The sequence below is a fragment of the Nyctibius grandis genome, chromosome Z (genome assembly GCF_013368605.1).
Source record: "Nyctibius grandis isolate bNycGra1 chromosome Z, bNycGra1.pri, whole genome shotgun sequence".
NCBI classification, from domain to species: domain Eukaryota; kingdom Metazoa; phylum Chordata; class Aves; order Nyctibiiformes; family Nyctibiidae; genus Nyctibius; species Nyctibius grandis.
The window spans coordinates 65,289,197-65,316,587 of record NC_090695.1 but is presented as its reverse complement, the minus strand read 5'-3'; the positions used below and the strand labels follow the sequence as shown (position 1 = coordinate 65,316,587).

Below are 27,391 nucleotides of genomic sequence, written 5' to 3'. Positions count from 1 at the left end.
CAAACCTTGTTTAACTGTTTTAAATATGGATTGAGACTAACCACACATTATATTTAGACCTAAAAACATGCAAAAACCACATATTTTATGCAAAAAAACCCCACAGAATGGGAAACAATGAACTACAAGCTAAAGAGCAGTCAAAATAATCAAAACTTTGAAACATCACCTTGATAAAAACATAAATTATTTTAATTTTATGCTATATGCAGGATGATATTTCAACTACACATTAGGTGAATGCACAGGATCAACAAGTGAGTCAGGAGATAAATGCCATACACATAACAACATTCAACATAAAATGGCTCAGCAAATGTCACAGATTTATCTGGTTGCAATCAGTAATCGCTATATAGTTATGCCTTGGGTACCTAGGGCACAATCCAAAGTTCGAGTCACCTGAAGGAATCACATGAATTTATTCGGGGTGGGTGGTTGTGGAGGTGGAATAAGCCTTGCAGCAGGTTTAAAGGCCTGTCATTCTCATGAAGCATTAGATTTATAGCAAGAGAGAGTCAAAAATCTTTCACGCACACAATCTTTTCTTCAGGTCTAGAGGAGAGCTTGTTTGTTCCACAGCTTGTCTTTTTCTGTTTTTTTTTTCTCAACTACATCTGCTCATCTAATAAAACTGCCTCTCACTGCAAACCCTGCCTTGCACATGCCTGAAGACCATCACAGCTACAACAGCACTCCATTTCACAGCTCAGTGCTTGAATTTAGTTCCCACATTTACCACAATGCTGCTTTGACTCCAAATGAGTGTTTTAGTTAAAGTAGCTACTAACGTTTCTTACAGAGCAAGTAAAAAGCAGTTGGTTTAAAAGAGCAGCCCTGATGCATCTTAGAAATACAGCACAGCAAGCATCACACCCAGAAATCATCATGATACTGAGGCATAGGTTAATCCTGAAAATGTAATCAGGAAAAAGAAATATTCTTCTTCTCCACCAAAAATGCTTTTCTTTGACTCAGGAAAAGCAAACAAACATTATGTTATACAGAGCCATCCCCTCAGTCTTGCTACTGAGCTAAAATTTGTGGTTTCCCATCTCTTGCTTGCACCAAACCAAATCCTTTGGAGGCAACAGGTGGTAAGTCCAGGGCTGTGGCACTCCCCAGCCCATCGCTGTCTTTCAGACCCATGCGTCTTGCTTCAGCAGGTGTGTCTTAGCTTCCTGGGCATTTTGGCTGGAAGTTGCTGACACAGAGCTCTCACCAGCATTTCATCCTCTTTGTCTCCTCCAGTGGTCCGATTAGCACATTGAGGTCCCTCATAGGTTCTGCCTCTCACAAAAACTATTTGTATTTCAGAGATATGAACTGTGCTTGAGAGATAAATCAGCCTGTAACTTCATTTCTGTTCCTGTTTGCCTCCATCACCCTCTCTCTCTAGCAGCCACATGGAGCAGGTAGGAAGAAAAGGGAATTTTCAGGGCACTGCACCTGACAAAAAACATTTACAAGCTTGTTATTTTCCTGGTGCAGGTCTGGGATTTGTAGTGGTTTTGCTACTACTTCTTCTGCCTGCCAGCTCCTGATAATCAGACATAAAGTGTGTTACTTAATAGACCCATCTGACTCAAGGACCTTGTTGATCAAAACTGCCACTTGAGTGCAGGACAGGAATCGGCATCAGCTGAAAAGGCTGAAGCCCAGGGCTGAGGGTTAGCAAGGCAGCCTTGGTTACTGTTTGTACATTCTGCCTCGGCAGAGCAGGGAAAGCACTAAGCATCTGAAAAGCTAGGATATGCATCCTCTCACTCAGTAACAACGCGCTGTAGATTTTCTAACTACCTGTCTTCCTTTTAGTAAAATAACTCAGTTTTACCAAATTCGGTGTTCCCAAAGTCTGCAGGAAGACTGAAAGTCAGGGGAAGGACCTGAGAAAGGTGACAGCTTATTGAGATACACGCCAGATGAGGCACGGCTTCTGAACTTGAATTTGATAATTATTTTAACTTCTGTTTTTGAAACTCTGTGAATATTAAATGTACTCAAGCAACTGTAGCGTTTAAGTTAACAATGCTTTTGGTGAAAATGCTGGAAACTTCAGAAAAGGTATTCATAGAGCAGTTCTGCTTAGGCAAGGTCAGAGCAGCCTGGGAGCAACTCTTTTTGTACCTGCAACAAAAAGCACGGTACTTTTCCCACACAGGAGTTAAGGAGTCTTAAAGAAGTATCTAATGAAAACAGGAAGAAAAAGGACAGCTGAATATCTGCCACTGCACTGACATGCACTGTTTCCAGGGGAAGGTTCCCAGATCTCTCTGTTCAGAATACTCGGGATCATTTTTGGATCTGTCTTTACACAGATAGCCTGGTGATGTGGAAAAGATATCCTAAAGACATCCTTCTAGCTTGTATTGCCAGACAGCACAGGGCAGACGTAAGCTTTTTTTTTCAGCAAATCAAATTTGCAAATGCCTCTGCAGCACGAACACCTGAGCCACAAATCAAGCCCAGAAACAGATATTGCTGCTAGGTTGAGAGTGCCATTACCCGACTTGTGCACACAAACACTTGTCTAAGGAAGGCAAAAGCAGAAGTTCTGGACATAGCTGCATGGCTAAACAGTTGCACAGAGTTTAGAAAAGTTGGATGTGACTACATTTGCTTCCCTTCCAGTAAGAAAGTTATTCAACACAGACACACATTACACCTTTCTAAGCCACATGCTGTTTCATTAGATAGGCTCAGATAAATACCAGTATAGAGTTATCTTGATCTCTTGTAAAATTAGCTACTGCACTGTCTGCAGTAGGGACAACATGCTGAGTTCCAAATCTATCCAAAAGTATTTTCTGCTTTGCAGATGGTCATACTGTGGAGTCATTTTCTTGGCACAAAACATGTTGTGTATTTTGAATATAATTTCAGCACACAAATGTATCCAGTGAAAAATTACCAATATGCATTTTCTGAGGCTGACCTATTCTGCTTTAAAGTGACTTAATATCTGAGACAGAAAAAAAAAAGACATTTTACATTGCCATTTTGTTCCATTAAAAAGGCTAATGCCCTGATATTTTTCATAGCTTTAGTCATATTTTACTCTGACTGTTATACAAAGTAGCCCACTCAGGAAGCTCACAACTGTTCCTCTATGAAACACCATCACACGAAAATACCCTCCCTTCTTGTGGTTTCAAAGATTTTTTTGGCTGTGATGCTACATTTTGTTGTTGCTGTTTTTAATTAATATGATTTAATTGATTAAAAAACAGAATTCTGGAACTCATACTTCACGGAAATGACAGGCACATACAAATTGCACAAATTTTCTCAACATATTTGGAAAAAGTATAGCCATCTCAAATATTGAGATGAGAAACTGTGACTAGTTTTTAGTCTGAAATGTTTTGTATGACAAGACTTAAAACCTACCAGTATTTTCTTGCTAATATCTTCTAGTATCCTATAGTTCCCAAGTTTATCTTTGCCACCTCCAAAGCATAGGGCTTCACAGGTTAAAAAAACAGACATCAAAAGATGGACGTTTTAAATAAAAGCATGATGTGTCTAGAAGAATTGTACAGAAGGCTCCCAGTTATTTCTTAACAGTATTATATTCCTGGCAATTTTTAAAAATAATTTATAAATCATTACCAAGTGTTGTACCAGTATTTGCTGAGGAGAAACAGAGTCTATAATAAATATAAAAATAACTTACTTCTGAAAAAGAAAAAAATGAACACCAAAAATACATTTTTACAAATCCATTTAATAATTGAAATATTATTTGTTCATTTGCAAAACAGGCAAAATGAGCGTGTCCTGTCTGAAGTACCACAGGGGACATTCGCAAGCTCTGGAGTCTAAACCAGTATATTACTGTTTACAGAACTTTAAATGCCAACTGGCAAATCGACCATGTCTGGAAGACGCAAGGCTGGAGAAGTAGCTAAGGAAAACAGAACAGAGAGCATGGGTGGGAAGGGGAGGCTAACTGTGTGGCATGGATGTGCCTACTGCCACGAATTCAGGGTATTGTGCAGGGAGTAACCCTGCGGGGCAGTCCCCCCAGGAAGTGGCGCAGAGACCAGTCAATGCCATTTGTCACACCAGCCTGACTGAAGTGAAGCCTGTCCTGACTGCACAAGTGACGGAAAGCCTGGTAGAAAAGGTTTGTGCAATAAGGCGATATTGGCAGATGTGGCACGCAAGCTGTTGTCACTCATAGAGCAAGGAGATGACGACTCCTCCTTTTCTTCCCCTCAGCTCCTCATTTTGTTTCTTGAAATGGAGTTTTTTCACATGTGGAAAATCTACAAGCAGAAAATGAAAGGAAGCTGGCCAACTTCATTTTTGGTTTATTGAATAAACTTTATACAGTAAAAGGCTTGGCTTTGGCAACGGCTAGACATGGAGTGCCACATGCTATTTAGGTATGTAGTATGCAATCTGTCCAGTGGTTGTTATTCTTACGCTCCTGCATCTCAGTGTGAGACTTACTTACACCAATCTGCTAACAGAAGCCAATACACTTGAGAGGACTCTTGTTTTTACTGCCAAAGAAACTTTTTATCCATTGGTATGCTCAATGACAGCTCTGTTCTCAGTATTTATAGATGATCTAACTTTAAGGAATACTTGAGGCAATTTCAGTACAATCTGTACTTTCTTTTATAACATGCAAGAAAGTTTCACAAACTAATTGTTTCATTCATCAGTAACAGAGAATTCTACCTCATCTTGATGACTTTTTCTAATACAGTAGCTCCGAACAATGGTCCTATTTTTAGAAATGTAGAGTGAAACTGTTTATCCAGTAGCACACCTTATTTAGGTATATCTCTTCACTCTGCATGCCTACACAGTCAGATTTGTGCTTAGCAAAACTGGAGCAAATATATTCATTTTTTCCTTATAGCTATGGCAAAGGTATGCCATGAACAGGCCATGCCAAAGAATCATACAGCTGCTCCTCCACTGCAGAGAACACAGTCACATATATATGCAATTAACCATTATTTAGACTCTGACAATCTTGGTACAAAATTTGGAGTACCTTTCAAAAGTGGGGGTATACAAAACCATGGTGTCGAATGTACACCTACAAAAGCCTTTCTTCTGCACAACCCTCCATCTGTCAAGAACAAGATCAATAACAACAAAAAACTAAAGAAAAATGTACTGGGAGGTTTAGATCTGTTAGGCAGCTCAATTCTTTAACTTCTTCTATGACCTTCAGGCTTTTTTCCACTCAGCCTGGTCTCTAGGTATTTATCCTAGTAGTGGTCAGGGAGATGTAGAGAGAGAAATTAAAACTGCCTTCTGTTGCTAAATCAGGATCATAGTAACCTCCAAACTGGGTCCAGCCTCAGGTCATTTACTATAGTATCTTCTCCCTCAAAGAGTAGACCATAGCAAGTATTTCAAAGGAAGGCACAGGAAACCTTATACAAGTAAAATGAAAAAATTTAGTCTAATGAATATTTTTCTCTAACCCCCAGTTGGCTTCATGTCCAAAGCAGGGCTTTGGAGATAGATATCTTACAAAACCTCTTTTTTATTAGAGGATTAAAGTTCTAACACTGCCCTTTTGAATAACCCCATAAGATATATGACATTTTATAAATTTACAAGCTGTATTTACCAAAAAGGACCATCCAGTGGTGGTGAACTGTCTGGTGTGACTGGACATATACAAAAGACACTCATATTCTTTATGACTTTGTTCCTTTGTTTTTTTTTTTCACTGTGTAATCAAACTGCTAGGTGCTATTAACAGAAGAACTTGAAAGTGTCCAAGTCTCCAAGGTGCTAGGCAGTTGTTAACTTTGCATTGCAATTTGCATTTAAAACATGTTAAGACCACTCTGCCTCTGTCCTTCTGCTTCTGAGGAACCCCGTGGAGTGACCAGCTTTCTGAAAACCCAGGGTACAGCTATACCCGTAACTGCTTCCCTGACCATTTGGCTTTCAGCCCTCCACCTTCCCCATCCCCTGAGAGGCTCTTTGTTTTCTCACAAAGGCAAGTGGAACGGGGCAGCTCAATTAATTACCCTCACTCAGGCTTTGCATTACCATGTATTAGTCGAATTAATCCAAATACTAGCTAATACTACCTTGAAAATTAAATATTTCAATGTAAAGTATACAAAACCCTATTTATTCTAACCCATTTCTGTGCTAATGACAGCTAAACTACCAAATATAAATTATTCTCTGACAGTATCAGGCACTATAGCTGTCGTTGTCCCACTTAGAGGTGTGCTGTATGAATTATAAGGATGTTCCTGTCCACTTTTGAGAATCCTGCTTCCTGGTGAACTGAGCAGTAGTCAGCACCCCGTGCTTCCCAGAGCTTTGGCCCTGAAGTAACTGTGCACAAGGAAACAGGATTCTCATTCACACCACTTCCTGCACACAGCTGTGTATCCAGACTGCGGTGTGGGTATGCGTGTTCTGCCATCCCCAAAGCGCTACCCTTCATCCAGAGTCCACGTAGCAGAAAGCAGGGTTGAACCACACTCACCTTCCAAGCAAGAGGGCATGTTAAGGAGGAGACTGAATACAGAATTCACTGCAGATAACACGTTACCCGTCCACCTTCAAAAATCGCGGGGGAAACATTCTTCCTTTTCAATGTCTTCCATCCTTTTTTTCAGTGATGCTTGCTGACAGTGAATTTCTGCAAAGAATACAGATACGGTTGAAAGAAACACTACATCAACTGAACTTCATCCATACCGTTTAGCATTGGACTCAAACCCAGCTCTAAAATCTGGATTTCCATCATCTCCCCTCCAGAAGCTTGGGTTATTGTCATAAATGGGTTTGATTTTCACAATTAATAAAGTTCAGGCCCCAGATTTGGAGAGGAATCGCTTTCAAATTGTTCAGCCCAACAGAATTCATGGGGAGGATTGGGATCAGATTTTGGATTTGAGTCCACTGCTGATACAAAGTATTTCAGTCCTCTGATCTACTTGCTGTTAACACAGCATGCAATATAGTGTTTTACTCAGCACAGGGAGGTGTGACTTTCTCAAGTTGCATGCAGTAAACTGATTGCGTTCAACTAAATACCAATGAACATGCAGCCTTGCTGTCCAGACACTGCTGTATGACAAACAGTGCATAACTACACTCATGCATACAACACAGTAGTGAAGACTCATTACACTGTAACAGATTTAACAATAAGCATACAAACATATTATATGAACTGCAAACACTGCACATGTTGCAAAGCATTTTACCTGATTTTAAATTTTTTTTTAATAAACAGCCTGAGGGCACAAAGGCCCTGGCCACACAAGCTTAGGAGTGGCCTCTTTCTGTGATGATGATGGTAGGTTTCAGATGAACTTAGGTCCACTTGCCACCTGCGGTTAGCTCAGTAGTCTTGCCTGCTAGTCCTCTTGTTCCTCCACTATGTTGAAAATGAAATGCTTCTGTCCGTCTTGCTGCCTAGGAAAGTCATCTTGACTTCACATGTGTTACAAGAATTATCACTGGATAATTAATGATGCAACATGTGGATTCAGCTGGCTTTTATTTATCATTATGCATAAGTGCTGACTCTTGGCTTGCAAATCCATTTATTTGCTCAAGAATTCACATGACATTACATTCATTACAGAAAAGAATAAATACCATACAACCTATTAATACTACTCTAGGTCTCCTATTTCTCCTGTAGTGAAAGAATCTTGAGACTTCAAATGTGTAACGATAAAGGGAAAAATCTGTTATAAATTATACATAGCTATTCATTTTTCCTCAAATCAGATCCAAAATTAGGACAACAATACCTTTTGTCAGGCACCACCAAGGTTGTTAAGATCTGATGAAGAGTATGACACATGAAAGTGCTTGTTCACTGCTTACACAGAAGATACATGTATTGCTGCAAGTTTTAGCATTTTAATTCACAAAAAGCGAGAAAGCAAAACAAAAACAAGCTACAGGCCAGGTACAACAGTGTTAGATGGCACAGGTTGATTTTTCATGACTGTGACAAGAAAGGAAAGACCACTGACCAAACTGTTTACGCTGGGGCTTCAAGCCAGTTCCTGAAGTTGAAGTCACAGTTCTTCATTTGTCAGACTGGTCCATGTATACACACTGATGCATATGCTTTCCTAATGTATTAATTATAACAGCTGTGATTTTCAAAGCCATTCAAAATATCTGGACAACCTTTTCCCATTAACTTCTTATTTAAAATGGGTGTCTAATTCACTAGGTAACTGGAAATCTTAGCCCAATTTTTAAGTAATTTCTAAATGTTCACCCAACAATTTAAGTGTCCTTTACAAGCACTAATTCATTTAATCACAGAGTTGTCTGCGACTGGGGCTAATGGTTTCTTCAAAATAATGCCCAACATTTGTAGCAGAGCCAGAGACTACACACCTCACCCTCCTATGACTGAGCCACAAAAGTTTTTTCTTCTAGGAATTGGTGCTGCTTGTCTTACTTTGGGGTTTTGCTCCTCCTCAAGGCTAGCAGAAAGATAAAGTGACATATGCAATAACTGGAAGACAGAATAAAGGCAAATGTAGGATTGCTAATGGCTAACTTCCTATGTTTGAGCTCTGCAATGTGGAGGAAAAGCAAGAGTAAGAAAGCAGGCAGGGACAGGGATGTGATGCAGTGCTAGAAAGGGAGTAAGTGCTTTGTTTGTGTCCAGCACAATGTGTGCTTATTAGGAAGAGATGCATCCGGACTCCCACACTAAATCAGGTAACTTGGCTCATCTTTTCTAACTGTTTTTTAATCATACTTAGTAAATACTGCATAATACCAGAAGTCATATTGGCCCAAGAGAGATCACTTTCTTCTATGACTGGTTTTGCAAGGACTTGGAAAAAATAACAGGTTAAACAGGTGTGACGCATGCAGTAGGATCAATTTATAGAGTTATGGGTCAGAAAGGGATCAGAGTTGCCTTAATATCTGTTTCTCCAGTTATGGCAAACAGCACAGAGAAGTTTACACAGCCCCATACACAGAGAAGCTTTTACTGCAGCTATGGATCTAGGTTCCTCAGCTGGGGCAGTCTCAGCTAACATTACTAGATCTACAGATCCAAGCCTCAGTCACACTGCATCACGAGCCGTCAGGTTACAAGGACAGTTTTCTCACTGGTGACAGGCTGCAGAAAAATCAGCAATGGACATACATAAATATAAACATATGACATAGTAGACATAAATGTAACTTTCCGGTGCTTTTATTCTATTTGTAATCAAAGGGCTACACAGACCATTTGGTGCCAGATGTCTTCTTATGAGGGAATTTGTGCCTGTAATATCAGAACACCAGCCTTATCGATTCAGTACATACCCTGAGGCCTATATTATGTTTCTTAATGTGAGTTCATCAGCAAATGCGAATTTTAATAATTCCTTAATAATATTGTCTTAATACAGAATAGGCTTGTATGTGAAATGCTACGTGACAAAGCATGGCACATACTGCTTCGTGTGGGTACTTAAGACACAGCATGGGGATTTCTAGAGACAGATCAATTAATGAAATGCAGATTAAGATGCTAGATCCTGATTCAAAAGTCACCTAAAAACTCCTGCTTTCCAAAAAGTTTTAGATCAGGAACTACATGATCAAAATGATGAGTCTTCATTGTTTTACAATAAACAGAAAATTGTAAATGCAAAATAACAAGCAAAACAGGAAGATATGGCTTCCTGCTTGAAAAAATATCCTGTGCTCTAGATGTGGTCAGAGGAAGATGAGCCAAGAAAATGCTCACTATGTAGTCAAATATGCTATAACTTCAGCAGAAAAAATACAATTCCAAGTCTGTTTCACAGTAAAAGCCAAGAATCATTTTTTTATTGAAAGAACTATAAGACAAAGATACATTTTTTGTGTAGACCATATTGCTTTATATCAGCAAATATGCTTAAGTATTAATGGGAGAGTTGTGCCTTTAAGCTAGATAATAAGAGAAGTGCAACACCATTCCAATGAAGACATATAGTGAAAGAGACTGCAGAAAAATAAATCTGAATTCAGTTCACCTTCAGGTATAGAATACAAAAACAATAACTATCACAACTGTTTCATAAGCAATATCATTTAACTTCCAAGTGGTAAACGCAAATGTGCCACCTGCATTGGAACTACAAGTCTGCTTAGACATGAAATCATTTTAAAAGGTCACTGCTGTAAATACCACAGAAATGTACACGATGGGTTCGAAAAAGTGCAGTAGTAAAATTCTCAAATGCCTCCATAGTCTACATTGCCCAAAAAACAGATTTCTGTCATTTACCTGTCCTTGTGCTTTTATGCCCTTATCAGTGCAGTATCTTGACAAATTAATGATGAACATTTTGTGAGGACTTACAGGGTCCAGTTCAAAGCTGTTGTGTGCAAGTGTAACTCAAAGTCAATGCATATAGATCATAGCATTGGCATCCAAGCCTAAAAATAAGTAATTTTTCTCATTTACTGAAAGAAATACTTAGCTGTATATGGTGTGACAAATGGTTTATGACAGACTCTCAGCAACTGTAAGACACCTCAAAGAGGTGAAATTCAAGCACTGTATCCAGTCATATCACTTTATATGTGTTCCTTTGGAAAGGATTACTTTATTATTTCGATGCCAGAATTTGAAAGCTCGGTCTCCAGTTGCTAGAAGACGTCAGTGTTACAGTACTCTGAAATCAATGAGTTCCACTTTTCAAGTGAAAATGCCTGCAAAACACTATTTCCTATAGTTCCCAGAAAATAGTCTCCTAGAAAATAAATGATTCATGGACACTTCTTAAGATAGTGCTATACTTATGTATATTTGCTTCTTACATATAGTCTGGAAAGGACCACATTCCTTCATTTGTCTCTGCTATCATTGCAGTGATATATTTTCATTTATATCCTTTGTACAGCCAGTTTGTAATCTGACATCTTTTTGTAAGAAATTACTATTAAAACCTATGAACACACGGCTTCAAACCAGATCCCTAGACTAATTTTGACAAATGTATTGTAGATTTTAAGTGTATTCTAATTCTCACTGGCTTAAATGTCATGAAATTGGTACCCATATGAGAGTCTTATTTGGCATAACAAACAGGCAAAAATTTTCTAAAGTAGTTCCTGGCATATCAAAAGACCACAAAGGAAATATCCTTTAAGCCCTGTTGGAGATACTTTAATACCAGGCAAGAGATTTACCTGTAAAACCAAAATAAAAAAGTGGACTTACGGTATCAAAAAATTGTGTACTACATGTTTTGCCATCTTCCTGGCCTTTCCACTTTGGGAACACAATTCAGAAGTTACTTTAAAAAACATACTTGTACAATGTCTTACCTTGCAATCTGTGTTCTAGTATTGAAATCAAGAGATCTCATTGAGCGCAAGACTTCTATACACCCCAAGTACTGTAAGGAAAAAGAGACAGTTGGAAAGCGTATTATAATTATTCTTGAGTTCTGGGAGAAAATACAGATAATCATTAAAAGGCATTGTACAATTCTTATTTTTACATTTGATTTATACTATGTGTCAGGTAGTTTTTTATGATTATGTTCTTGTATGTCACAGATTTGTTCCATAAACATTTTATTTCATTTAAGTCTCAAGTTTGGTTCAACATATCTTTTTACGTTTAATTTAATCACTGTAATACACCTAGTACGTAATGTGCTGATGTGCTTTTTAATTTTCTTCCATTTTAGATATAAACTAATCAAAGTAAAAAACAACATTCATGAAAAAGGAAGCATAGTAAAGCAAATTCATTTAGCACTGGTTAGTAGGAAAATCTTATTTAAGAGGGAGAGAACTAAGACTTAGAACAAGAAAGGTAAATGATAGCAGGGAAAGCTGAAAAAAGCACCAGCAATCCAAAGAGGACTCCATAATAACCAGCTTAGGAATAGATGGGACTTAATATTTTCATTAATGACACTAGTATAAAGATATAGGAAAATGCTAACAAAATATACTAATAAACCATGCTGGGAGACGGCTTCAACAGGGTCATTCAAGAGAGGAATGACATGAAGGTTAGCTAATATTAGGAAAAGACCAGACTTATTGACCCAGATTTCTGCCCTGCATCTCTATGAAAAAGAGGGAGTACTGTCAGAAAATATGTTAAAATATAACCGTATCTATCACAGGAGTGAGAAAAACTCAGGTGAATCTTCTAGATTTGCTTCCAAAAGTGGGCATAATTTGCATGTGCTAAAGTCTATATGTAGCTACAGCTCTTGTCAGATATTTGGACAGTAGCTTTGTACAAACCAGCTCATGACTGGCATATCCCATGTCAGCATCTTGGCATGTAGGCTAAGTATTCAACCACACACCTGGCTTTTGAAAGTCAGGGGAAACAGGGATGACTCTTTACATAATGAGCCTGATAATATTATTCTAGCGTTGTGTTTTTATATCAGTTTTATATCAGTTTTTATATCTATTTGTATAAGAAACTGGTGCAAAAAATCAAGTGAGGCCACCATTTTGTGTCTGTTTGGGAATTTTATACTGAAAAAATTATCTTTTAATTAGAGAATTACTACATCAGTAACCATAATATCTAGAATTTCAGCTATGCTTTTTCTATAGAAACATGTATGTCACAAACTGTTTACAAGCTGAGGGAGTATCTAGTTTGTTTTCACATGTCCATTATTATTTAATTTATTGCTATCAAATGTTATGAAGTCATTACAACACTGAATAAAAGAAACTAGACTATCAGGTGACTCCTATTCATTAAATTGCTCAAACTTGGATCAGAATAGCTCACGGTTTCTGGGAAGGGTTGTTTCAAGATCGACTTCCTAGAATTCTTTAGAAATCTCCTGCAGTCGTATGTTTTTTGAAAAGCTTGTAAAATCCTCGTGGAAAATGTCTTGTCTATAGAGATCTTGGCACATGGGGCTTTCAAGCTAAGGGTCATACTCACAAGCTGTTCAGATTATCACCGCTCCACTATCAGTGCAAAATTAGGTAACCCTTGTACCTTATTACAAGTAGATTTCTTTTTTACATACACTTCTGCCTGAGTATTTAAAGCATCCAGCACAACATTTTCATGCTCTGATGCAGGAAGTTAAGCCATCAACTCTACTTTTAAGTATCTCAGAGGGTGACTTGATTTGCTTGGAGATGAAGTTCATTAAACATCAATTGAGATAATCAACTAAGTCAGGTAACTTATGCCAGTATAGAGCAATGAAAGATGTTTTCCTGTACTCTTTTTGTGTCATTTTGATTTAGTTCTGGGATGCTTTTATAGATAAATTTTTCCAAATATTTATTTCATATGAGATACTTTTATAATTAAATATGCTGTAAATAGTATAACTATTCAAAGGTATCCCTGTGATTTTTTTGTTACTGAAATACTTGGTTTTCATTACTTCATTAACATGTTCATTTAGACCACTCAATACTAAAACACTCTTGGATTGCACTTGCTCCTTCAGTTATCTATATTTGCCACAAGTCTTTTAAAGTGAAGTAATTGTACAAGTTTGAGAACCAGGTCCAACATTTTAGAAGCAAACTCTGGAAGGCAGTTTGACAAGTACATGCAGACATGCAAATAAATACACAAACACATGCGAATACACATCACTGTCAAAATAAATACACAAATAATTCGACAAATATACTTAGAAGGCGTGCATTTAACTCCTTTGAGTCATACTACCTGATCTGCATTAACAAAAGTAGAGACAAAACCAGACTGAAGGAAGGTCAGACGGAAAAATTACCCTGTACTTGTTTTATATATAGCATGGAGACAGCTGAACACAACATAGTAAGGCTTGCAGTATTCCTGACTGATCAGGGCAAAGATGGCAACTGATTTTCTGGGATAAAAGATGCGAACACTTAATCACCACGGCATGTTTTCAAGTAACAAAATTACTATAAAAACTGACATTCAAAAGCTCCAAAGGCCAACTACAGGGACATATAACTCACCTACTGCTATGCTTCAATTATTCCCCAAGACCAACATTGCTCTCTAAAAATATCCATTTGAAGTACATCCTGACAAGGATCCACAGAAAGGAGACATACAACCAAGATAGCAAGTAAATAAATTATTCATTTATTTCAACAAATAAATATCTTGATTAAAAAGAAATGCTATCTTTTGCTTTAGGCATTCCATGAAACATTTAAAATATAGTTATAAAACAGTCTACTTCTAAAAAAGCTCCTCTTCACCCAGCACTTAAAGTATATGCCAACCAATCAGCTCCTGTGCACTGTGATATTTATGAGTTCCCACTAGCATCCTCCCTCTCATTGCTCAGGAAACAAATATACCGAGACGCAGCCCACCTTGAATTAGAAAGATTTGGGACTACCAGTTCCAAGCTTTCTCAGATAAAGTTCTGCCTTCTGTCTCCTTTCTGATATTTGAATGAGTTCCCAGCTTGTATACCTTCATTGAATGATACTATGCCCTGAGGAAAAAAGTCTTTCATATGAATGAATACCTTCCCATTCAGAGGTTTCAGATTAGTACTAGTCCTTTGCATGCTAAACAGTACCTTGCAGGACGCTGATGTAAATCTAAAAGCAGAGTGCCACATACTCCTGGCACACTGCTCTCATTGCATGAGCTTTCAACATCCTTACTAGTTACCATTTTCCAGGTAAATGTAAGAGAAGGCCATATATCCCATGCTTCTGGTTTGTCCCATAGGTGAAGATTTTTTCCATATTCCCTAAAGTACCTCTGTCTTCTCCATGACTCAGTCAGAAAATTTGTGTTTAACAACTAAAATTTTTTACTGTACCCTGTGTAAGAAAAGGTATTGAGTTCTCCCAACATTTGTCAGAAACAGACAGTTCAACACACGAGCGCTGAATGCATTCATGTGCTTGAAGCGAAAAGAAAAGGTAAACAAGGGTGGTCACTGTCAGAGATGCCTTTTGCTCCATGAACATGAACAACCTTGTTCAGTATTTCCTAACAAGCTCTTCAAAACACCAAGTTACTGGAAGAAACGTTCCATTGTTTGAGTCAGAAGCTAGTAATAACAACAGCAACAAATATTTTTATAAAAACGTAGCAAGATGCAGCCCCATACAGCACTGCAGCAGTCCAACCTAGGAGTGACAAATGCTTGAATGCTTGAACGTTTGAATGGCATGTGCATGTCTAATAGCAGACAAGTGTCTGACCAGAACACGAGTAGCATGAAGATCTGCCCGTCACCTACTCTCAAACAAAATAAGGACTCCTAATCTCTGAGTCTGAACTACTGGAGTATCATTAGCTCACCAAAACTGCATGGGTCTTTTAGTAAATTAAGATAGACTGGTTTTTAATCTGTGTAACCAGGTGACTGTCATCAAATCTGAGTAGTTCACAATATTGCAGATTGTACCTGCAACACACAGAGCCTCGTGCAAGTTACGTAAGAAATAACACGGTTACATCAGCAAACAGGCATGCAGCGGCAGTGCCAGCCAAAAATTAGCCCATGCCTTCAAATATCCATGTATCTGAAATCTGCACTAGTGTTGCATAGCTGCTGATAACAGCCTGGGGGCTCAAAAAATAGGTTCAGATTCCCAGGGCTCTAGGTGGTGTATAGATTGAATTTTTGAATATAGAAATCTCTGAAACATAAGATACGCTGTAATAAGCTGGTCAATTCGCTGCAAGTGCTTAAGCTGTGCTTTTACTTGGCAAGTGCAAAAATGAGCATCTTTGTACTTGCCACATCTGTTCCTCATGTGTATCTCAAGTCATATGCCTACATATGCCGATTCCTTTTTGAGGGGGGGTGTTTATTTGTTTGGTTGGTTTTGTGGTTTTTTTTTGTTTTGCATTTTATTCATGTTAGCCAAAGAGCTAGTACAGAATTAAAGTATGCCATGAAAGTAAATAAGTAGTATGAATTGACTAGTACTAGTTAATTCCAGTTGAGGACTTCCTTGTTTAAAAATAAGAGCTTTTATTTCAAATTCAGATTATATTGCTTCTATTGCAACATGCATTTATTTATATATCAAAATGACAGTTCCTTCTAATTTCACATATCACCTGTAACAGCCAAGGGGGCTTGTAAAATGAGCACTGAGAGTTCTGCAATGTTCTACAATACTTACAACTTACTTCCAAGTTTGCCATCTACCCTCAATCATATTAAGATTCAAGCCCAGATACACCCTAACAAGGACGACAGAATAGGAAAATAGTAACAGCCTAGGACTTGATTTCCAGAGTTAAGTTTGTTCGCATGTAACTGTGGACCCAGTCAGGTTTTTCAATATCCATATTGATGCATGAAAAGGGGAAGAAAAAAAAAAAAACCAAAAGCAACCCAAGTCATAGCCAGAAACTGCAGGATTGATAATTGCAAGTATCTTACAAAATGAAGTTTTCTCTTAAGCAAATTAACATGAAACAGTAAAACTGAATCCTTTTGCTATCATATTAGATTAATTTCCCAGCTTAACTGAATTTACAATACTCACTCTCTAAACCACTGAAGTGAAAAAAACCCAAAACGAACAAGGAACTGTAATCAGAAGGTGTTCCCTTTAATAAAATAAAATAAGTAAAAGAAAAATAATAGTAAGTGCCACAATATTTCCTAGTTTTTTAAACTGCGCTTTAACTGAACATTTATTGCCCTGAATACCTTACTAATTTGACTGAGAAATGCACCACAAATTACTTAGCTCAGCTAATCAGCAGGAAAAGATCACAAAAAGAGAAGATAGCTTAGCACAACATACATTTGCTTCTTTACTTGATAAGGAGATCATAGTGCTGTGATATGTATTTGATTAAAGTACATAGTAACCTGTAGCAGTAAATTTATAAATTTTGTGAAGACAGTGGAATCTTAGAAGCATTATAAACTCAGGAAAACATGAAACTTTTATGTTGAGAGAAAAAGTGAGAAAAATACATTTTTCTGAAATACTTCAGGCACATCTGGCAATACAAAATCCTTGCCAATCCATAAAATAACTCTCTGATTGGTGGTTGCCAGTCTGACGGGTACTTCACAGAATCACAGAATCAATCAGGTTGGAAGAGACCTCTGGGATCATCGAGTCCAACCGTTGCCCTGACACCACCCTGTCAACTAGACCATGGCACTAAGTGCCATGTCCAGTCTTTTCTTAAACACATCCAGAGATGGTGACTCCACCACCTCCCTGGGCAGCCCATTCCAATGTCTAATAACCCTTTCTGAAAAGAAATTCTTCCTGATGTCCAACCTGAACCTCCACTGGCGAAGCTTGAGGCTATGTCCTCTTGTCCTATCGCTAGTTGCTCGGGAGAAGAGGCCAACTCCCACTTCACTACAACCTCCCTTCAGGTAGTTGTAGACTGCAATAAGGTCACCTCTGAGCCTCCTCTTCTCCAGGCTAAACAACCCCAGCTCCCTCAGCCGTTCCTCATAGGTCAGACCCTCCAGACCCTTCACCAGTTTGGTCGCCCTCCTCTGGACTCGCTCCAACACCTCAACATCTTTCTTGAAGTGCAGGGCCCAGAACTGAACACAGTACTCAAGATGTGGCCTCACCAGTGCCGAGTACAGAGGGACGATCACTTCCCTAGACCGGCTGGCTACACTATTCCTAATAGAGGCCAGGATGCCATTGGCCTTCTTGGCCACCTGGGCACACTGCTGGCTCATGTTTAGCCGGCTGTCCATCAGCACCCCCAGGTCTCTTTCCACCGGGCCGCTTTCTAACCACTCTTCCCCCAGCCTGTAGCACTGCATGGGGTTGTTGTGGCCGAAGTGTAAGACCCGGCACTTGTTCTTGTTGAACCTCATGCCGTTGCTCTCGGCCCATCTATCTAACCTGTCCAGATCCCTCTGTAGGGCCTTCCTACCCTCCAGCAGATCGACACTCCCACCCAGCTTGGGGTCATCTGCAAATTTGCTGAGGGTGCACTCAATCCCTACGTCTAGATCATCTATAAAGATATTGAACAGCACCGGCCCCAGAACTGAGCCCTGGGGAACACGGCTAGTGACCGGATGCCAGCTGGACTTTGCCCCATTCACCACCACTCTCTGGGCTCGGCCATCCAGCCAGTTTTTAACCCACTGAAGAGTCCACCCGTCCAAGCCCCGGGCAGCCAGTTTGTCTAGGAGGATGCTGTGGGAGACAGTGTCAAATGCCTTACTGAAGTCTAGATAGACTACATCCACAGCCCTGCCCTCATCTACTAAGCAGGTCACTTGGTCATAGAAGGAGACCAGGTTGGTCGAGCAGGACCTGCCTTTCATGAATCCATGTTGGCTGGCCCCGATGCCCCGATTGTCCTGCGTGTGCCGTGTAATGGCACTCAGGATGATCTGTTCCATCACCAAATGGTACTTCATAGTACCCATCTGCTAACAGAGGCAGTAAGAAGTCATGGACAAAAAGCTCTCTGAAGAAATACAGTAACAATACAGTCCTTGCTATTTTTTAACATAAACTGGGTACAGAGTTATACCTAGCATTTAATGCACATAACTATCCTTTGAGTTACCCATAGCAAGATGCCTTAGCCTATGATAAAGCACTTCCACAGAAGGCTGGGAAGATATTGGCATGTGGCAGGAGGAGCTTTCCTTCCAGATCTTCAGGAGGAAAGGTAACTGCTTGGCATTTTTTCAGACAAATCTTCTATCCTTACTCACGCAGCCTATATAAGGACATACAGACTCCATACCAATAGTTTTGCACCCTTTGAATGTGACGTAGTGTGCACAGCCCTGTACCAGGCTAGCTCATTGGATTTGTGTGGGAGGCAGAGAAGGTCTGGAGGCATGGCTCTGCACCCAGATAGTTGTGGGAATCCTCTTTTTACTATGAAACAGCGGCTCTTCATCCTGATCACAACAAATGGCCCAAACAGAGAAAACTGATCTTCCTGAGTTCCTCTTCATCCAGATTCTCCCATTAGCAAAGCAAAATTAAAAGGAAAGAAGGAAAGGAAAGAAGGAGAGTGTGCTAAATAACAGTGGGGATGCATTGCATGTTACCCACAAACCCAGTAAGCTTCTTCAGGGGCTATCCTCTTAAGCACGGTTACCTTTAACTGCAGTCATTTGCTAATAATGCTTAGTCTTTAACAACAGCTAATACTTAGCAGTATTGACAGCACTCACATAAGTTTGTATAAAACTATGTTTCCAATAGAATCACAGAATCACAGAATGTTAGGGATTGGAAGGGACCTCGAAAGATCATCTAGTCCAATCCCCCTGCCGGAGCAGGATTACCTAGATCATGTCACACAGGAACGCGTCCAGGCGGGTTTTAAATGTCTCCAGAGAAGGAGATTCCACAACCTCTCTGGGCAGCCTGTTCCAGTGTTCAGTTACCCTCACCGTAAAGAAGTTTTTCCTCATATTTATGTGGAACCTCCTGTGTTCCAGCTTGCACCCATTGCCCCTTGTCCTGTCAAGGGATGTCACTGAGAAGAGCCTGGCTCCATCCTCATGACACTTGCCCTTTACATATTTAGAAACATGAATGAGGTCACCCCTCAGTCTCCTCTTCTCTAAGCTAAAGAGACCCAGCTCCCTCAGCCTCTCCTCGTAAGGGAGATGTTCCACCCCCTTAATCATCTTTGTGGCTCTGCACTGGACTCTCTCTAGCAGTTCCCTGTCCTTCTTGAACTGAGAGGCCCAGAACTGGACACAATATTCCAGATGCGGCCTCACCAGGGCAGAGTAGAGGGGGAGGAGAACCTCTCTCAACCTGCTAACCACACCCCTTCTAATACACCTCACGATGTCATTGGCCTTCTTGGCCACAAGGGCACACTGCTGGCTCATGGTCATCCTGCTGTCCACTAGGACCCCAGGTCCCTTTCCCCTACGCTGCTCTCCAACAGGTCTGCCCCCAACTTGTACTGGTACATGGGGTTGTTCTTGCCCAGATGCAGGACTCTACACTTGCCCTTGTTATATTTCATTAAATTTCTCCCCGCCCAACTCTCCAGCCTGTCTAGGTCTCTCTGAATGGCAGCACAGCCTTCCGGTGCATCAGCCACTCCTCCCAGTTTTGTGTCATCAGCGAACTTGCTGACAGTGCACTCTATTCCCTCATCCAAGTCATTAATGAATATATTGAATAGAACTGGTCCCAGTACCGACCCTTGAGAGACTCTGCTAGACACAGGCCTCCAACTGGACTCTGTCCCATTGACCACCACTCTCTGGCTTCTTTCCTTCAGCCAGTTCACAATCCACCTCACTACCCGATCATCCAGACCACACTTCCTCAGTTTAGCTGCGAGGATGCTGTGGGAGACTCTGTCAAATGCTTTACTGAAATCGAGATAGACCACATCCACAGCTTTACCATCATCTATCCACCGGATTATGTCCTCATAAAAGGCTATCAAGTTGGTTAAGCATGACTTCCCCTTGGTGAAGCCATGTTGAGTGCCCCTAATGATCCCCCTATCCTTGATGTGCCTAGAGACAGCACCAAGGACAAGTTGTTCCATCACCTTTCCAGGGATGGAGGTGAGGCTGACCGATCTATAGTTACCCGGGTCTTCCTTCTTGCCCTTTTTGAAGACTGGAGTGACATTCGCTTTCCTCCAGTCCTCAGGCACCTCTCCCGTTGCCCACGACTTAGCAAAGATGATGGAGAGCGGCCTAGCAATGACTTCCGCCAGCTCCCTCAGCACCCGCGGGTGCATCCCATCAGGGCCCATGGATTTATGGATGTCCAGGTTGCTTAACTGGACAATGTATAATATACAATATATAATAGTAATGATATAAAATAGGATGTGCTTATACATCAGCTTGAAAAGCATAAATCCTCTCGACAGTTACCAGAAAGACTTTCAAACCTTTTCAAAACAGGTAAATGGTTCACTTAGTCAGGCTAAGTATGGAGGCAGCCTATGTTTTGAATTCACACTGAGTAACAAGATCGCTTTAGAAGGAGGGGTACTCTGAAGACATCTCTACATAGCAAAGACTGAAGCTGTTTTGCATACTCCATCAGTACAGCAGACAAGAGATAGGACACAAGCTGATGTCATGAGCAGTTATGAGGACTGAAGACTGTGGGAAGCTCCTAAGGCTGAATTTACACTTCAGATCTTTTAAATATAGAGGTGCTGCATTCAGACTGAAAAAGAGTATATATAAAGGGTCTTTATACATATGATGCTGGTCATTGACCTAAGGATGTGGCTCAGCTACCCGACTGGGACATAGATGTTGGTGGGAGTTCGGTAAATCTTTCTGGACTCAACAGTCAGCCAGCCCACTGGGGCATCGGAACTACTTCTGAGGCCAAACTGGACAAAAAGTAGCAGTATACGGAAGTACTTCTTTCTGTCACCAAAAAGTCAGCATTTTCTGAAGGCCTGTACTCTAATGTGCAATAAACCTTTTTCTTTGTTGTTTTTTTTTTTAACCTGAATAGCTGCCCAGTGCTAAGAAGGTGTTTGCCAAACCTTGGGCAAACCTTTTCCTCATAGGTGGAGAACCACTGTACGTTGTCCTGCCATCACCATGGCCAACATCCAGCCCAAACTCTGGCACTGCAGAAGTCTGCACGACACTCTTTCACTGCAGTTGTTACTGCTAATGCAAAGCACTCGTCGGGCAGAAGAGGCAGCCTTTGGCAAATACTGGCTACCACTGACTGAGCAGACAGCAGCGCAGTGGGAAGAAGGTCTTACATGCACACAACCGTTCAGATTTATGTCAGTGCACCTAGATATTTTAAGCAGAAGGATGGAATGGAAGATTAGTTCTGTGACATTTCTAATGTAGGGTGAGTTACAATATTAGAAAAAACTGTGGGCAGAAGCAAGACTGGATATTCAGAGTGAAATAAATTTGTATGAGCAGTAGTCACAGAGCTTTAAGTCAGCTGCTAGAGATTTCAGTTTCTCTGGTAGTTTGGGATATAAATATTTGTCTTTAAATGCTCTGCTTAGCTATCAAGAAGCAGCATATTGAGCTCTTACTTGAGTGTTAACTCTCCCAGCCGTGCCATAGTCTCCTGCCCTTCCCTCCCCTTGGGGCAAGCCACATCTTCAGGACTACTTGAAGAGGTAGATCTCTGAGGTCACCTGATGACTGTGTTCTACCAGCATATCCTGAGGGACCTGCTCTGTATCTCTGCCCCATGCTTCCCTGGTGTCTGCACAAGGGCACACCTGCTCGGGGGAGCAGCAATCCTGCAGGAAAGAAAAGCTTGCAGCCTTGTTCTGAATGAGGGAAAGGCCCTATATTTAGACATTGTCAGAATCTAACACCAAAAATGTGTCATAAACATATGCTGCTGTGAAAAACAGAATGGCACTCTTCTGTGCTTTCATACTTCTGCAGCTGGTAATTTTTATACCAGTAAGTAATCATGTATAGAGCTTTACAGTGAATCAATATTTCCCCCAAAGGGTTTTTTCTCATTAAAGAATGCATGTTTTAATCTAGACAGAAAACTCTAAGTAAGGATTGATTGAATGGAAATGGAACGGAAAATCTAAAAACAGGTCTTCTTCGGGGTTCAGCTACAAATAAGCCTTGACCCTTCGGCTGTAAATTTATCATCACAAATTGCTCCATGAGACAAGTAAACCAACAGAGCTTCTGAACTAGTACAAACGATGATGGATATGACTGTCAGTTGCATTTCTCTTGGAAATAGGTGGTTCACTTCTTCAATAATGAGTGAAAGGAGAACACAGTTCTTCCAAGAATACCTCCATTTTTGTCTAAATTTTGTCTGAATCCTAGCTCTTTCCTATTTCCTCTTGTACAATAACTGGCTTCTGTAGTATAAAAATATTTTAAATGTCCCTATATATGTGGACTTTAACAATTCTTAACTGGTGAATGTTAGCCTACTCTTTCAACAAACTCCTTATCCTATTTGAACACTAGGCTCAGATGTGCACAACTGTAATAATAAAGGGATTTAGGAAGCAAACACATGTATTTTGTGCATAAGATCAGTACCTCCCAGAAATTACTTCTATGATTTATATACTTTGATTTGTTAATTAACACATTATTTTTAGTATAATTCAATGCTATTTTGGCAACTTGTGATATTTACAATGTATTGCTTCTCTATTTTATACTTTGAACTGAATGCTTGGATTTTCAATAGCAGGAATGTGCTAAAATTACGCTATTAAACTATTTTGGTAAAAGAGGTAGCCTTCATAAGCTCTTGATTTAATTATCATAGCAGACTTATAAAACATTTTCGTAATGCATGAAAATAAGACTTTCTCTATATATCTGTGCCTTGATATATTTTGATTCACTGTACCAAAAAGAAACAGTGTTTGTTTAGCATCCACAGTACAAAATAATAAAAAGAAAGGTCACGTTTTAAAATTTTCACTGCATGACTGTGAGTCACTGCATATTTGCTAGATGTCTAGCTTTAATCATGTAAATCCTTTTACAGTGAATTTCCTGAAGAGTTTCATAAAGGCTTTCAATCGTAAGTAAAGTGAGACTGACTTCCAGAGGGATTCTGGGATCAACTACAAAACAAAGTGCCTAGCATTGAGTAATTAATTCTGAAAGGCTGCGAAACTTTTTCATGTAAATAAATTCATCCTAAGTCTAACCCACTGCCAGTAGAAAAATCAGCCTCTAAACAAAGCAAGGCAACTATATTGTTCTATTTCACACACCCTTCTTGCACGGAGTTCTTAAATGATAAAAAATAATCAATCCACCTTAACATGACAAAAAAATAATTTTCATTTATGCATACCTACTTTTATTTTATATACATTATGTATATGCATGTATTTTTTAATGTATACACAGACCTTCAAATCCTATATATATTGACTTCAAGCATGCACAAATATACGGTGCTACTGTTATTAAGAATATTTATCAAGAATCCTTATGTCTAAGGAAATGCTTATTTTTTTATTATTTCTGAATGGTAGTATATAAATATTTATAACTTGTAAAGTTTCGGCGGGCAGCTGTATATATCTATTAATAAACTGACAAATACAATTACATAGAAAAAGATACCAAGATCTGCCAACACTGAAAAAGCTGGAAATAGGCTATTCCTTTTTCTACCACAGAGATCAGAAAACCTGTAAAGTCCTTCTTCAGGAGCTAAGGATTCATGTTAAAAAAGAGGTCTTAGAGAAGATATGGAAACCTGTTGAATGCCTCCGTATCTTGTTGACAACAAGGCACTGAGAGAGCACAGTATTTGCAAAAGAAACCAGGACAGAAGGTAGAAGAATACTAGGCAATATTTTCCATGTCTGTTAACACATCTCTGGAGTATGATGAAGATTTTACATTACTAAATATTATCAGTTGCTGGGGAAAGGAGATACCTGAAGAAAAGCTGTGCAACAACATGCAATATTTGCACCATATTTCACAGTATAGTTTCCCTCCGTTGATAGAATGTATTTTCACTTGATTTTACTAGAATAAACTGGATTTTTTTCTACTTTTACTCTATCAGAGTTGCAGAGAGGAGTAGCTGTAGAGATTTCCACACAACATGAGAATATGGGGCATCTTACCAGTAAGAAAACAATTTAAAAGTCTATTCCGTAAACCTCCGTAAGAAAAGAAGAACCCATTCTATTCAGGATATGTCTACCATTCTCACTAGATACTAATAGTGGTTTTACATCTGTCCCCTGTGAAAGCATTCTGGCAGCATCTCACGACTGAATTACTACAGTAAGGATTCAGAACCCCTTAAAAAAAAGGGTGAAGGATTCAGCTAGGGGAAGAAGAATATATTTTATTTTATCTTGAAAAGCAATTTCTTAAGTCAACTCTAAGGTCTCAGTTCTTGCTAGCAAGGGGAAAGATACCACTGGGAAGAAAATTTTGCTTCTGACAATTTTCTAATCTCCATCTCAAATGACGCTGAAAACATCACATCTTCAAATAAAATACCTTTTTCTTATTTCTGACTTGTATGTGGATGCAATAAGATTGCTAACATCGCACTCAAAACTATTCACACAGTACAGATGCTGAATGGACTGGGCTTTCGCAAGTTTCTACAAAAATCCCATATAGGTATTTTTGCATGTACAGTATTTCTTACATTCTTATTTTACAGATATATGGTTTTGCATGCAAAAACTCAGAAATGCTAGAATCAGAAGTGCACACAGTGGACAATGATGTATTCTATTATTTTAAATGTAAACATGTTCTGCACTATGCCTCAATTTTTTGTATGTGCCAAAAGTTTTCTTTAAAAAAGAAACATTTGGAAAATGTTGGAAAAAAACTTTCAATTTGGAAAAAAACTTTAGTTCTATACTTTTCAGGTTTAATTTTTAAAATATATAATACTGGGCGAATGCAATTATTGCAGTGTGGTATTAATCGGTGTGAACCACTTAGAGTATGCACTGCAGTATCACAGACGAATTGTTTCATTTTCACAGTTACATACTTTAATTCAGTGAACACTTTCAGGACTGTTTTGCTTGCTACCTTGAATATCCACTAAGATATATTTCCTTTTAAAGCACCATGCAAATCAGTTCTAGCAGCTTATGTTCTGCATCAGAATTCCTTTAACACAAACACGCAAAAGCTTCTGCAGCCAAAACGTTATGTGTCAATAGCTGAAAATCATAATTAGACATTTGAAACCATAAATATGGACACTGTAAATATATCTAGTTATTAAGAACTTATACTACCTCAGTCATTAAGTAGAACTGCTTGATGAGGAGTATTATTAAAGCACAGACCCAGAAGATGGAAGATCTAACAGCTGCTTTTCCACTATGCTGAATATAAACCTACGCTAGGTATCTGAAACACTATATGGCTATGCTTTCAAAATTGTACATTGGCAGGTGTTATTTAGAAAGGACTTGTCACTGTCAAAACTGAAAATACAAAACATGGAGGGAGAGGGAGTCTTTTTTTATATGAATGCTACATGTACCTCTGATCTTCATCACAAGAGTCCAGCAATTAAAACACATCTTTTTTCTGAATCGTTATCAATCTTTAACTTTGATATGCTTAAGCTATAATTACTTGTGTTCACAGTAAGAATGCCCAAAAGATGCCCTCCAATGTGCAGAACAGAGGAATAAGGTGAGAGGAGTCCCAGGCTGGATTTAAAACGTGAAAAAAATCTCTAAAAGGTCTTCTTGCAGCATGAAGGCCACAAATAATGCCAGCAGAGGAGCTCTGGGGGACTGGGGGCACCATCAGGCCCTAATGGTGCCAACCACCCCTGCTTGGGACCCCTCCCCACCACCCCGTCCCAAAAGCCCAGGGTCAGTGTCAGCTGAGGATGGGCACCTGCAGCTCCCAGCCTGTGCCCCCGCACCGAGCAGACCTGCTCTTCCAGCTCCCTAGCAGAAATAAATATATTGCAAGAGAGACTTCTATTTACTTAGTGCTCTCTGCTTATTTTATGAGTACAAAAGGCTCAAAATGACAGAAAGATACATCTTCAACAATCAGTATTTTAAGTTTTCTCTTCCAGAGTGGGCCTGCTTCATGTGCAGGCTATTTATCCAATACAACTACTGCTGTAACAAATGAATAGTTACAGAACAGTCTCAAATCCAGGGGTAATCCACACTACATAAATAACAGTTTTTTAAGTAGTCTCAATCTTGTTTCAACTTGAAAAGTCTGCTGCACCTAACTACGGGCTTCCCATCAATTCTACTTCTTCAGACACCTCCCACGTAACTTACTGCTCTTTCTGCGTATCATCAAGCAACCTGAATTGCAATTCATAATGCTGATCTAACAAATACATTCATAAATATTGCTCACGTCAAACTCACAACGTATACCAAAGTCACTAACACGAACAAAACCTATCTTGTATCTCACTGTATCGAGGGTATTCTCCACAACTCTGATCCTGCAAAATATCCATACATCACATGAACTTTCAGCTTATAAACAATTTATTGTTTTTTACAAAACATTTTTAGGTATGCATTTCATAGGGAATCTTCTGTTCTCCCTGTCCGCTGTGGCATGCACTGTGTGCTGGGTGACCTTCTTCGACAGCTATTGCAAGTGCATCACAGAAGACCAGGATTCAAAGGCAGCATCTGCTGACCTGAGCAAAGCTGTCTTTCTGTCCCTTCAAAATTTCTATTCTAATTCCTGTCATAAACGTGCTCAGTTTGCAAACAAAAGATATTTTCTGATTTGCCTATTCTGCCTACCCAGCTGGAGACCTTTTACAGCACCAGACCTGCACTCTAGCAGCTTTACAGGACTGGTGGAAGAGCACAGCAGGTGAAGTGTCTCACCTCTGTCAATAACTTCCTGGACACCCTCAAGCAAATGACTTAAATCCTCTACATCTTTATTTCCTCTTCAGTAAAATCAAAAGATATTTTGCATTAGAGAGTACTTTGTATTAAGCTTGTAAACAAACATCACTTTGTAGAGCTTGAGGATCT

At 39.4% G+C, this 27,391-nt stretch overlaps 1 protein-coding gene across 1 annotated transcript in view; it reads right to left on the bottom strand.

The window, feature by feature from the left end:
• SHC3 (SHC adaptor protein 3) overlaps positions 1-27,391 on the bottom strand; it is a 67,388-nt gene that overhangs the window by 32,237 nt on the left and 7,760 nt on the right. The window contains exon 2 of the mRNA XM_068423198.1: positions 11,302-11,372. Coding sequence (XP_068279299.1) covers positions 11,302-11,372 — 71 coding nt within the window. The remainder of the gene's footprint in view (positions 1-11,301; positions 11,373-27,391) is intronic.